This window comes from Phytophthora cinnamomi (assembly GCF_018691715.1).
Source record: "Phytophthora cinnamomi strain GKB4 chromosome Unknown Contig40, whole genome shotgun sequence".
Lineage (NCBI taxonomy): Eukaryota > Oomycota > Peronosporomycetes > Peronosporales > Peronosporaceae > Phytophthora > Phytophthora cinnamomi.
In genome coordinates, this window is record NW_027150973.1 from 88005 (window position 1) to 101799 (window position 13795).

General features: G+C 55.4%; 1 protein-coding gene across 1 annotated transcript; it reads left to right on the forward strand.

The window, feature by feature from the left end:
- Positions 1-12261: 12261 nt before the first annotated feature.
- Positions 12262-13170, forward strand: IUM83_14926 (uncharacterized protein; the record flags this gene model as incomplete). The annotated part of the gene is made up of 1 exon (XM_067939703.1): positions 12262-13170. The coding sequence occupies one exon, from the start codon at positions 12262-12264 to the stop codon at positions 13168-13170; it is 909 nt and encodes a 302-aa protein (XP_067791315.1).
- Between the last annotated feature and the right edge of the window lie 625 nt (positions 13171-13795).

A 13795-nucleotide genomic window follows, 5' to 3' on the forward strand; every position in this document is an offset into this window, starting at 1 on the left:
GCTCGGCATGTCCTTCAGTGCACCTTGGCGAGCGAGTTTCTTCACAGCTTCTAGCGTCTTCCAGTGTTCACAGGCTTTTCCAAGATGTAATTTGCTACAGTTCCCACACGGTTGGGCACGACACATGTGTGTCGGATGGCCCACGTCCAAGCATCGGTCACACTTCATGTCCTTCTAGCAGCTGTCTTCTGGATGCCCCCACTTGCCACACTTCTCGCAATACTTGTCCCAATTCGGGTTGTCGCGGCGAGCGGTAACCAGAATTTGCTCCAGGTACCTGGGTAGGTGGACGCCAACCCATGTTATCCATTACACGATAGACTTGATTCGCCACAGACTGCGTCCATTCAGCACCGCTTACACCTGGAGCGTTTCCACTCCCAGAGGAGACAACATCATCTCCACGAGTTTCGCGGATCGATTCTGGATTCACGTTGGCATCCCGGGTCGAAATCCTTAGATCGGCGTTGTTATCTTGGAAGTGACCACGTTCCTCCAAGTCCTCGCTCACATCAGAGTCAGAGTCATCGCCCCTAGCCACAAAGGCACGTCCTGGGCGCTTTGACCTGAAGCGTCCTTGTGGGATGTTGTCTGAAGTCTCGTGGCCTGGATGTAGGTGCATCCTGGTCACTCCGACTCCAAACATCTTCGTCCTGCTCCAAGGCGTACTTCAACTCGGCGATACTCCTGAATCTCTGGCCTTGCAACGACGTCTTGAGTCGCGTGTCCCTGCGTTTCGTGATGAACCTCCGGATATGTTTCTCCAGGCGCTTTGATGACTTACGGAAATCGATTTCAGCCTTGCCAGCCGCAGAATTCAACCAGTAAAAGAAATCCAAGGCGCTCTCAGAGTTCTTCATCTCCATCGTGAAATAACGTTCAGAATATGATGAGCCCACCTTTCAGACCTTCTTCCTGAATGCTGCCGACAATTCCTCCAGTCACGCCGAGTGTGTTTTGGCAACTGATTGAACCAGTCGCGCGCAGCTCCCGAGAGTTTCAACTTGAGTTCCTGAATCCGCGTCTTGGTGGACCATCCTCCTTGCGCAGCCATATTCGAGAAGCGCTCCAACCAGTGTACGCGTTCCCTGAGTGAGGCCTTGGTATCGAACTCACTCAGAGCGTTCGAGTTGATGTACGGTCGGAACGTCAAGAGCGTAGTCCCCCCTTGGTCGTAGCTGCTGTCGTCAAGTTCACACCGGTGGCCTCATTTGAGATGTCATCGGAACTGTCAGAAGACGAGACGTCGTCGCTGGATTCGGAACTTGGGTCCGAGTCTGAAGGCGGGTCGGAATCGTGGCGCTTCTTCTTCTTGGACGTCTGCCTCCTGGCCGGCGAGCGTTTAGAGTCCTCGCCTCGGCCCTGCGGAACACCGGAGTCCGTTGTCCTCCTGGATGCAGATGTCTTCGCCACAGACGCTGGCTTAACCTCCGTCGTCACCTTGGTCTCCGTCGCGCCATGTTCCTGCTTCACGTGCTTCGCGCGGCGCGAAGTGTCGGTGGACTGCACGACGGTCGCTCGCAGTTGAGCGGCGGCGAATTTGGAGGTGTTCTTCAAGCCAGTTGTCGCATGTCTCTTACGTGCGACACTTGCGTCATCACTGATTACACCACTGGATACTGGACTCACAGTTGCGAATTCAGGGTCCTGAATTCTAGCAATACTGACTCGAGTTGCCAAATCAGGGGCGGCCGTTGCACGAAACGCATGAACTTGGGACAATGTTGGACGAAGGTCGCGCAACTGTCCGGCGTGGAACCGTTGCACATTCTGAGAAGTTTCCCGCTCACGGTCTCGTTCAGCCTCGACATCCTGGACTTTCTTCTCCAGGGCAGACACTTGTTCCTTCCAGGTCGCGTGAATCTCCGAGGCCCAGCGTGCGCGCTCTGCGTCGGCTTCGGCCTCGCGCTTCTGCCAGCGCTACGCGTAGGCGGCGTCCAGGCGCGCAGCTTCGGCTGAATTCCAGGCGAACCCTGGGTGCGCGTTGCATCATGGGCTTGGCGGACCGCTAAGCTCTGCGCGCGCGGTTCGGCTTCACCTCGGGCGATCTCCGCTTGGACCAATCGGTCAGTGAGCTCCTGGATCTGGTGCCGCGCTTCCAAGTCGCGCTGCTGCCTCAGGCATTCACGCTCCAAGGCATCCAGACGCTCCCGGGCCAGAACCTAGCGCTGCTCCTGCTCCATGCGGGCCTGCCACTCTTGCTGTTGTCGCAAGACATTCAGCTCCATTTGGGCACGCCCAAACCTCTCGGACACGGAAGACGCTGACCCAAGACCCCCGGATTCACCCGAGCAACTGGAGGCGGCCGACATCCTTGATTTCGCCGAGCATCGAGAGCGCACCTCGCTCTTAGAGCATCGTCGTTGACCCCGCTCATCGCCGCTAACGTCGCCAGTGTCGACGGGCTCGGAGGAAACTGGAATCCTGGATGCGTCGCGCTTTGGAATCCAGACGTCGGCGTCAGAGTGCACGGACGGCGCCATCTCGACGTCATCCTGGTCGACCGGCACAAGACGCGGAGGGATGAATGTCCGGGTGACTTGGAATCCAAGATCGCCAGCGACCGCGACACCTCCAGAATTCTGGGCAACCAGCGCCAAGGCTCCGACCCTTTGACCAAGCGACATCGACGAGGACGAGGAGTTGTCGTGAGACGCTTGCGCGCCTGAGGCGGTGCTCTCGTCTGAAGCTCGCGAAGTGCCGAAGTTGGAATCCTGGCGCGAGGTACCAGCCGAAGACTTGTACGCCGGCAGTGAAGACAGCGATGGCGTGGACAACGCGGACGGGGTCGACGGGAGTTGCGGCCGAGGTGGTCCAAGCTGAGTGCGCTTGGACTGCGGCTCGCTGTCACTCGACCCTCGCGGGCTCCGTGAAATCCTGAGTCCGGCCACCCTGCACTTCAGGACAAACTGTCGCCCGAGTATGTCCGCGTCGTAATCCGTCATCAATAAATCACCGTCTCCACCTTCCGTGTAGTAATCCAGTCTTGGCGGTCCTTCTTGCCCAGGTTGATCCTCAGGCGCAGCGTTCACCTTGAAAGGCACTCCGGCCACCACAAGTCTCCATTCGACAAGCTCCGCCGGGAGGAAATTCTGGATCTCCTCCATGACAGAGCGCGCCATGCCGTCTGGAATCGTGGATGCACGTGTCGTGGACCTTTCCGGAATCAAGTTGACGAACTCGAATCCTGCCTCAAAGAACAGAGTCTGGAGGATGGCGACACACTCGCGTGGCGTCATGACGTTCAGAGGAATCTGAGTAGCCGTGAGATCCTGGACCTCACCAACGCCCCACCGGGCAAGGTGAAATTCAGAGATCCAGGCATCATTCTGACTCGTCAGAGCCGATCGCCACCTGAGGTAGTCGCCGGTCGCGTAGGCAGCAACGAAATACGCATTAGCGTCCAGTTTTGGAGTCGGCCACTCATAGTCGACACTTGGGGGCGTCACCTTTCCAGGTTTTGCGTCTTCCCAGCGTCGGACCTCGCGTCGCGCGTACATTACCGTACGCTCTCCATCTAGCACCGGTGCTCCCGATTCTGGAGCAGCCTCAGCAGCATCCTGGACGTTGCCTTCCAGTGTCGTCCTTGGCGCAGCTCGTGAACTTGGGGTCGGAATCCTGGGTTCAGGTGGTGCGGACCCTGACTTCACAAGTGAATCCTGGGTTTTCGCCTCCTCCTTCACACGCACGGGTTCCGACTTCACTTCCACCACAGACTCGTCCGAAGATGAAGACTCAGAAACCCAGTCCGTCACCGCCGGGGGCTCAACCGCATTGGCACCTCCCTCAGACGTCTGAGCACCACCCTCGCGGGCGTGCTCCTCCGGGAAGTAACGATTCTGCGACCCTGGATTCGCCTCCGACGAGCCTTGAACCTTGGACGAAGCTTGGTCATCCTGGGTCAGCGGTTCGTTAGCCGGATGATCTTGAATCGAAGACGCCTCGACGTCCCCACCTTGTGCTGCGTCGCTCTCACTAGCAGCCTTCCTCGCCTTCCGAGCATCGCGGACGACTGTTTCCAGGTCATTGTGCTCCTCAGGCTCCCAACCTTGAACACGACGTGACTGACGCGCCGCACTACCGCGTCCCCCGTCATCACGTCCAGCCTTCTTCGCCCCTCGTCCTCTAGGCATCTTCGACACTTGAAGTTGACGGGCACTCAGCAGATCTTCAACACTTGAACTCGGTGAAATCCTCGACAATCGAATCCGGGCACGCGCACCAGCTGAGGCGAGGCCGATGAAACCTTGATCGCCCAGGGGGATGTGTATAGCATAGCCCAGGAAAATACTGGGAGTCAACAGAAAAAGAATAACACCCAGAGTGCCGCAAAGCAAATCCTGAATTTCACCCTCCCTTGTTTGGCGTGAGTACCTTGCGTAATCCCTGTCGGCTCTTTTTATCTTCGACGGAACGGCACTTCACCGGAGTTGTAAATGTAGCCTTTGAAGAAGCGCTGAGATGCACGTCTAGTCCAGAAGGCGTCCTCGATGCTGAAGGCAATCCAGAATTTCAGATCACCCGAACCCGGAATATCACGAATTCAGGATCCAGGATTTCACTTCCACTCTGGGTGAAGCTTGGAACTCAGAAGGCACCTTACCCAAGTGCTCTCTTAGTCCGATAACCAACAAATACAGAGTATACAACACCACAACTAGCCGTCACTTATTCTTTTGGACCCTCGGGCGGTGGGTCACTCACACACTAGGCTCACTCGAGTCTGAAATCCAGGCGTCTAGCTCGCCTGAATACTCGCCAATACGCGCACCACCCTCAATTAAGAGGGGAAATACAATCACTATCATTTAACCTTCCCGTCACACAGCAGTCAATACAATATCCTGGAGGCGACTACTTGGATTCTCGACTGTTCTTCAAGCCACACATCACTTGATTGCAAACTGGCCTCAAACTGGCTCCAAACTTGCTTGCATTCACACTCAGGATTCCACTTGGTATCTTGGGTGACTCTTGGAATCTTGGCGTAACTTGGTGTATCTTGGATGTCGGCTTGGGAGATACTTGTTTTTAGTATAGGGCGTCTGGATTCACGGTCTAATCCCAGGATTCCATCTTGAAATCCTGGGGCACTTGTCTTCACACAAGTGAATCTTGGGTTTCCGTGGTGCACTCTGGGTGGAAACTCTTCTTCATCACAGACTAGCGTGTATCTCCACAAACATCAACTTGTACGCGTGATCATGGTGGTGGTAGGGGGTGTTTCTTGGTACTTGTTCCATCTTGTCGCTCTGGACGACAGCAAGACGAGGTGTACTCTGGGATAGGTTCTCCAGAGACACTTTCCGCCAACCTTTAGGCACTCGTCGTAAGGGAAATTCCGGTGGTTGGACTGAATGCACTGTTGAATCCTGGGTGTGCACACCCAGGATTTCACACTTCCAACCGGTTGGGCCCATCTGCGTCAGGCGCAGGATTCCTTCGACAAGAACACGCCCCATCCCTGTCGCCACTCATGTCACACGGGTACGGCCGCGCCGCATCTTCTCTCTCCACCAATCACAACTCAATATAGTCAAACCAGTGACGGTTCGTCGTCAGCGAAATCTGGGGTCGCTATGTGTCACACGCCCTCCGTAATGAGGAGCCCCGCCAATGAATGGCGTCTAGGTGACAATGGTGTGTCAACTCCGGGGGTTGACGCTGCAAACAGTACAGATGATTGCAAATGTCCCATACTGACGCAATCTGCATGCTGTCATGTAGACGGGCCGCACGACAAAGCGCCATGCGATCAAGCCGGGCTTGCTGTCCACGGCCTGACCTGGACCAGAAGAGCAATATGAAGATGGCACAACAGTGCATTCAATCCAACCACCGGACTTTCCCTTACGACGAGTGCCTAAAGGCTGGCGGAAAGTGTCTCTGGAAAACCTATCCCAGAGTACACCTCGTCTTGCTGTCGTCCAGAGCGACAAGATGGAACAAGTACCAAGAAACACCCACTACCACCACCATGGTCACGCGCTGGAAGCCGTACAAGTTGATGTTTGTGGAGATACACGCTAGTCTGTGATGAAGAAGAGTTTGCACCCAGAGTGCACCACGGAAACCCAAGATTCACTTGTGTGAAGACAAGTGCCCCAGGATTTCAAGATGGAATCCTGGGATTAGACCGTGAATCCAGACGCCCTATACTAAAAACAAGTATCTCCCAAGCCGACATCTAAGATTCACCAAGTTACGCCAAGACCGAAGGGTGCTGTGTCGAATTTGACAGTGGATTGCCAAAAATCATTCGATGCAGTCAAGCGGGGCTTGACCGAGGCACCGATCTTGGCAGTGGCTAACCAAGATCGCCCATTCCACGTAGAGTGTGACGCATCCGACTTCGCGATCGGATGTGGGTTGATACATCACGACTGTGAGGGCCGTGACCGTGTCGTTTACTACCAATCGCGTCAGCTGAAACCGGCCGAGCGAAACTATCCGGTGCATGACAATGAACCCCTAGTCATGAAGTACGCACTCGCGAAACTCCGAGTGTATTTACCAGGAAGTAGACCGTTCGTGGTCTACACCGACCATGCATTACTGCGCATCGCAGTGAAGTCGCCACACATATCACAAAGAATGGCGAGATGGCTCTCATGCTTTGCGGAATATAACTTCCGAGTCGCATACAAACCCGGAAAATTGAATGTGGTGACCGACGCGTTATCACGTCGGCAGGACTACGCAGAAGCCGCTGACGTCAATGCCATTGACGCCATGCGATCGAGCAAACCCACATCATCTCTGTTGGAAGACTTGAACGCCACGTACGCGCTCGACGCGGACAGGAAGCTCTTGCTGGCCTATGGCAGAGCACGTTCTGACAAGGATCGTCAGAAGCTGCCCAAGCACCTTCGCGCGGGTGCACACCGCTTTCGTGTGCACGACGGACTACTGCTTTACAATGCAGTCAACGACAACGCGGATCGCGTTGTCGTGCCAAATGACCATGACCTGCGACTCAGGATCATGTACGAGTATCACGATGCCCCGACTGCGGGACATCTCGGACGTGAGAAGACATACGTCCTTCTCACGCGCGACTTCTACTGGCATCACCAGTACAAGTGGGTGCGCAAGTACATCTGTGTTTGCGAGGTATGCCAACGCGTAAATGTGGTGTAGCGGGATCCGCGAAATCTGGGAAATCGTTAGATCCAACTTCTCAACAGCGCCCGGACACCGACTAACGGAGGGGGATCCCCCGATGATCCGTGATCTGTGCTGAGCTTCTCACGTTGTGTACTCGTCGGTAGTGCTGGATCTGAGATCCTCTGGTGTCTTCCGAAGCGTCCAAGCGGTGGAGAAGGAATGTCTTGGCGAGACGCGGGGATCTGGGTGGAGCAGTGTAGAAATCCTCACTCTGCTCGCGGCAATTCTCCATATTCGATAACCGTGTACTTGGATCTGGCGACATGGATCTGGATCAGGCCGAAGTGTTGTCTTGGTTATATTGTGTCCGCGTCGTTACAGGTCTTCCTTTGTCGTACTTGCCGTCGCCTATGACAGGATCTTGGGTTGTGAGAGCCGAAGGAATCCACCGGCCAAGTAGTTATATCCGGTGGATCTTGGATCTAGGCTTAGCATGGATAACTAGGAGGTTGGATCTGGCCAATGTATTATCCAGACTTAATAACGAACACTAGATCTCCTACCGTTAACCCCTCTACGCCGTGTAGGGCCAATGTAGTTCCTGGATCCAGGCGAGGGAGGGAGGTCTTGTGATGTCCAAAGCAAATTCGATGTTGTGGTCTTCGTCGACCGCTTAGCAAGATGGTGCATCTGGCTGCGGTGCCGGCAGAAGTGACCGCGAAACAGACGGCTGTCTGTTCGTTGACATGGTGTTCAATCACCATGGCATGCCGACCGACATCGTGTCGGACAGAGACCCGCGCTTCACAGCGCACCTATGGCAAGTAGTGTTTACACTTCTTGGGAGCCAGCTTTCAATGTCGACTGCGGATCATCCGCAGACGTACGGCCAAACCGAGCGCGTGAATCGCGTGCTCGTCGACATTTTGAAGAGCTACGCTCACTCGTTCCAATACCGGAGCGAGTGCTTATCGATGGTAGCGTTTGCCATCAACAACTCAGTGTATGCCTCGACAGGGCATACACCGTTCTACGTGAATGCCATGCGGCATCCACGTCTACCGAGTTTACTCGGAGTGGTGGCTCCCACTTTAAGTGGGGGAGGATCTATGACTGCAATACAGCAGCCGCAGAAAACCGCTGATACATGTGCAGTGCGGCTGGAACAAGAAGAGTGCAAACAGCGTCTCGCTAGAAGCACACGGGCACTGAAGGCACTGGGCCAGCGCAGGGCGCAGGTACCACAAACAGCACGGCGCACAGGTCTCCGCAGGGCACCGATCTTCCCAAAACGAACTGAACGGGTGATCCGTGTGTCCGAAAGTCTCAAATAGCGCCATGCTAAGTTCCTAGCACGCGAGGTTCCGGGAGCCGGCGATGATCGCAGCGCTCGTACTATGTCTGCAATGACAGCGCTTATTGGTTTTCATACGCCCTCACCATTTCCGGAACGTCCTCAAGCAAGATGTTCCGCGGCACCATGTATCTCGGTGGGGAGTTAATTCTCTCAAACGAATACGAAAACGAATCTTGAGAGTTTGTTCTGGAGGTACTATGGACAACAATCCGCTCAACGATCCATTGGGTTGAGCCGCAGGCGTCACGGATCGGCGGTGGCGGGGGTGGGGACACGCCCCGGGTATGATCAGCCCCGGGCTCTGCCAGCACCGCAGCCAGATGCATCATCTTGCTAAAGCGGTCAACGAAGACCACAACACCAGTATTCCCTCCGCTGCCCGGGGGAAGACCAAAGATGAAGTCCAAAGACATGGACTCCCAACACTCCGACGGTCGGTAGTGATTGCAGAGGAGCCTGCGCGAATGGTTTTATGTGGCCTCTGTCAGTTCAGGGAGCACGGAAGACGCCTTGAACACCATGTGTCAGGTGCAGGAGGCGGTCGCCCGGGTGGAGAAGCACCAAGACTCCGCGCTGGAGAAGCTGAACGCCAATCGGGACGAAGAAGTCGCTCGGAGGTTCCGGGTGCAAGCTCGAGACGCTCCTGTGAAGGCAGAGTCCACCCGGAGTCCGGCGGAAGACATTTGGACACGCCGCGAAGCAGAAACCCAGGAAGCTGCTCGACTGGAAGCCACGCGCTTGGATCGCAAGCGTGCAGACGCACTCCTGGCGCAGTACCGTGCTCAGACGGAGGCGCATCAGGCTGATGAAGGCTGGCGCGCGACCGACATGCTGGAGGTCTTGCAGTGTGGGCTGGAAGACGTGCGCGCGGGACGCGCCCAGGAGCGCGAGACGGCCAAGAATGTCCAAACGTTTCTGACCGGACAGTTTCGAGACCTTCGTGCAACATCCGCCCAGACGCCTCCGCAACCATTCGCACTCAGACCTGATTCGGCAACTCGGGACCCTCATCTGACAACAGAAAATTCAGTGGCGACCAGGCGTCCGGTCAGGCGTCCAGGATCCAGTGGCGTAATCAATGATGACGTAATCAGGGGAGATGTTACACGGACCTCGACGAATTCCTGGCGGCCCAGCTTCGGGCGACCGCCAGCGCCGTCACCAAGGCCGACGCAGCGCCGGCGCGCGTGAAGACTGAGAGCGCCTCCGAACGCCCCGCACGTGAGCACGCCGAAGTACGCTCCGACCGGAAGACGGCGACGGATGGTGCGCCGCAGCGCACGTAGCAGACAGACACTGCGAAGCGGGCGAAGTTTGCGAACGCCAAGTTGACTAAGCGAAAAGGGAGGGACGCCTCGTCCCGTAAGGGGAAATCCAAGAAACCCCAAGCACCGTGGTGATCCGGATAATTCCGATTCGGGCTCAAGCTCCAGTCGAAGTGGCTCGGACTCAAACAGCTCCGACAGCATCTCCTTGAGGATGTCGTCCCGAACCCCTCGACTGTTGCAGGACCTGGAGGAACGCTGTTCACGTCCAGGCCGTATGTGAATGGGAATGTTCTGGAAGACTTCGATGAGAAGGCTACGTTGGCTATCCGTATTCGGTGGTTGGAGACTTTTTCCAGAGCATCGCGGTCCAAGGTGGCTGGAAGGACAAGGTCAAGATCTACGAGATGAAGCTGAAGCTGTCGACTGCGGTTCGGAACTGGCGAGCAAATCTCCGTCCAAAGATGAGGCGAGACAGGAAGAGGTTCCTGAAGGCGTTCCGTGAGATGTACTGCAAAGCAAAGAACTCAGACTCTGAGCGCTATTACACGATGGCCAAAACGAAGTCCGAGCCCCGTTGGAGTTGTACTACCGCCTGAACAAGGTCGCGGACAAGGCGGGTATCGACTTCGACTCTTCGACTAAACAGCGGGAACGGCATCTGAAGGTGTTCGCGAAGGTGCTATCGGATTCCCGTCTTCGGACGACTTTGCAAGGCCAGCGGATCCGGTGGTCTGGAATAAGTCCTGAAGCAGCACGAAGAAATGACACAGGGAGACGACTATGATGCTCCGACGCCCAAGCGAGACTTCCGGGCAGACAACTTTCCGCAAGGACGTTTTCACCCGACGTGCTCTGGACGTGTTTATGTGGTTCAAGATGAAGACGATCGCGACATGCGTTTCCAGGATATAGTGGAGGAAGCTCCCACCACCCCGTCGACGGCGAGTTCGGCTGTCTGAAGTGCGCTGACTGGAGGTGACCACAGAAGGGACGATCACCGTGCACAGGATATCTCGAGCGCCATTTTTCGAGTCATGGAGAATTCCGGTTGGAGACCTCCAGGCGGAGGCTTCAGGGAAGCGCCCCGGTGACCTCGTTTCGAGAATCCGAATCGCACCAAGTTTTGCGAGCGCTGGAATGAGTTTGGACACCCTATGGAGAACTGCTGGACTGACCTCAAGTGTGACCGCTGCGGCCGAAAAGGACACCGCCCGCCTGTGCAAAGTTCGACCCTGCCTCTTCTGCAAGAAGTTTCAGGAAGATAAATGTGAAGAATGGAAGAAATTCCAAGCCGTGAAAACATTTGCTCACCAAGGTACACTGGACCTGCCGTCCGCTATCCAGAACGAGCTTCTGGACGGGGACGCTGATTCTGGGGAACAACCGTTAAACTAGCAAGCCCGCTGGATGGGGATCCAGAACGCACCGGGCTCAAGACTACCCCGGAAATGTGTGTCTTAGTGTATGTTGGACTAGAGTTGAGGAACAAGAACCAAGATAACCATAAATGCTTGACTGTGATTTCAGGGGGAAATGACAAGTACCTATCCGATCAACAGCGCTGGGAACAATCTCGTTCGGAAGAGGACCGCCCAGAAGATAACGATCTGGACGATCCACCCGAATTCAGATTGAGTCCAGGCCAGAGGTACGCGTGATGAAAAGAACACAACTCTGGCGACATCAAGAAAGTGGCGATGGTTCATGGTGCTGTGAACAATCATCGAACAGACATCCTCCTGGACTCCGGAGCATCTGTTAGCATGATGAGTTTGGACCTTGCGCATAGCTCCGACTGAAGTTTTGCAAACAGCTTCGGGTGTCCGGACTTGGCGAAGTCACGACGACTATCACGGCAACGGCTGAGGTGAAGATTACTCTAGGACCACAAGTGGTCTATATCATGGAACTATGGGTTGCAAACATTGGTGAAGGCGTGGATGTGCTATTGGGAATGAACTTCATGTATTCGGCTGGAGTGAGGCTATGCGCCCAAGAAGGATTGGTCAAGCTTCCGAATGAAGAGACTGTGCTGTTAGCAGGAAGGACTGTGGATCACATGCTTCGTGGTCCGGATTTGGCAGTTACCCCGAAAGAGAGCCTGTACCTGCGTCCGGGTGAATCAGCGGTTGTGAGAATTGACTACGGTCAGAGCAACCTACAACGTGACGTCGTTTAGGCGGGCCGAGCTGATCGCTGGGTGACACAGATTGGGCGGCTCCTGAAAACTTAATTCCCATTTTGGTCGTATCAAACCATGCAAAGAAGGTTCGATGGCAGCTGCGTTTTCGTACTAGTTTGCCTCGAGGAGGGAAATCTGTACGGGGTGGTTGCTACCCCCGACAGAATGGTACAGCGGACTTTGCTGCATAGACTCGCGCTTCTCGAACTCACTTTGGTTTCTATCTTGTAGCGCGTGCAATGGAGACAACGAACTCGCCAAGACAGCACTTTATGAGGGCCAGCAGCCCCCAAGTGCCGCTCACGCAGCTAACACCTCCATCAGCATCGATAGATCGAGGTGCGTCCATGGTGTTGCAGGACGAATCCACGGATAACCATGCGCTTGGTGATGACAGCAGCTTGGACCTGACCCTGGCGCAATCGACTCCGTCGCAGCTAGCCCCCGCGACCCAGATCACGACACCGGCTACAGCAACCTCCGCGTTAGCTGACACTGTAACGCTGGGTTCGTCAGCGGCTCCAGCGACGGCTCCAGCGGGGACTGCAAACACGGCCAGTAATGGCGAAGCAGCTCAGGCAGACCGGCGCACGCAACGTCGACGGACTACGCCTCGAGCGTCAAGAGGGAGCGGGTTCACGCGCGTTGAGGTCGACGGTCTCCTCGACCTGCTGGAGTCCATGAAGCCTATCGGACGAGACGAGTGGGAAACCGTGGCACGGCGCCACAACGCGAACCATCCAGGGGTCGATCGCACAGTGGAGAGTCTCCGCCGCAAGTTCGCGAAGCTGTACCGGACCAATATGGGTACGGGTAATCCCCACATGCCTGACGATGTAGCGCGAGCCATCCAAATCTCGACCGCTATCACGCAGCGAGCAGATCTTGCCCGAGGCGACGACATTTCTGAAGACGGCGCCGAGTTGTTTGAGGAGGAAGAGTCAGCTAGAGAAGACGAAGATGCTCGCGCTGCGACTACGGCTGTCCCAGCTGCGCGTCCGCTTGTTCTTCCTCGTGTTCCCACCGAAAGGGGTGACGATGACCTGCTTTCCATGGCTCGCCTTATGATGATACAGGAACAACGTCAACGAGAGGCTGATCGTGATCAACAGCAACGATGGCGTGAAGAAGACCAACACCAGCGTGAGCAAGATCGTGCTGAGGACCGAGAGAGAAGCAATCGTTTATTTGAGCTACTTGCTATGGCTTTGGTCGGTGTTGCTAAGACGATTCAGACCCATGAACAGAGTAATTAACTGTCCTGCATTACAGTTACTGCGTGTCGCTCTAGACTTGGCATGTAAACAGAACGTAACTGGTTAATACCAACTACTCTGGCGCGAAAATTATAAAGCAGCACGCACGTGTCTAGAATCAGTCGTCGTTCACCACGCTCTTCATAATCCAAGCGATCCTTAAGACGAGGAAACGAGCTCTGGAAAGCTCTCATCCCCCACTCAGCGGCCTGTCTTGCTGAGGTTGCTTGGCGTAGCACCTCGACGTCCGATGCGCTCGATGCGGCGCCTAAGTAATCCTGGCTGGACTTGATTAGGAACTTGTAATCTCCAGCTGCAAACGCGGAGTCAACCACACACCGTGCACCATAAAGTTCGTAGACAGCCTGTAGCTTCTGGTAAATTCCACCCCACTCTGAAATTTGCGAATCATGCACCGACCCAGGTGCGTTCAGCGCACAAGCAGCGATGGTCCCATCAGGAACAAACACGAGCACATTACCAACGTAATGGTCGTCCTTCCATCCGTTGTAGAAAATTTTCTGAACCACGCAATTTCCACTCTGTTGTAGGTAGAACTTTAGCCCATCAGCAACGGCAAATACGTCGCTTAACCGAGAGTGTCTGCGATGGATAGCACGCTGAT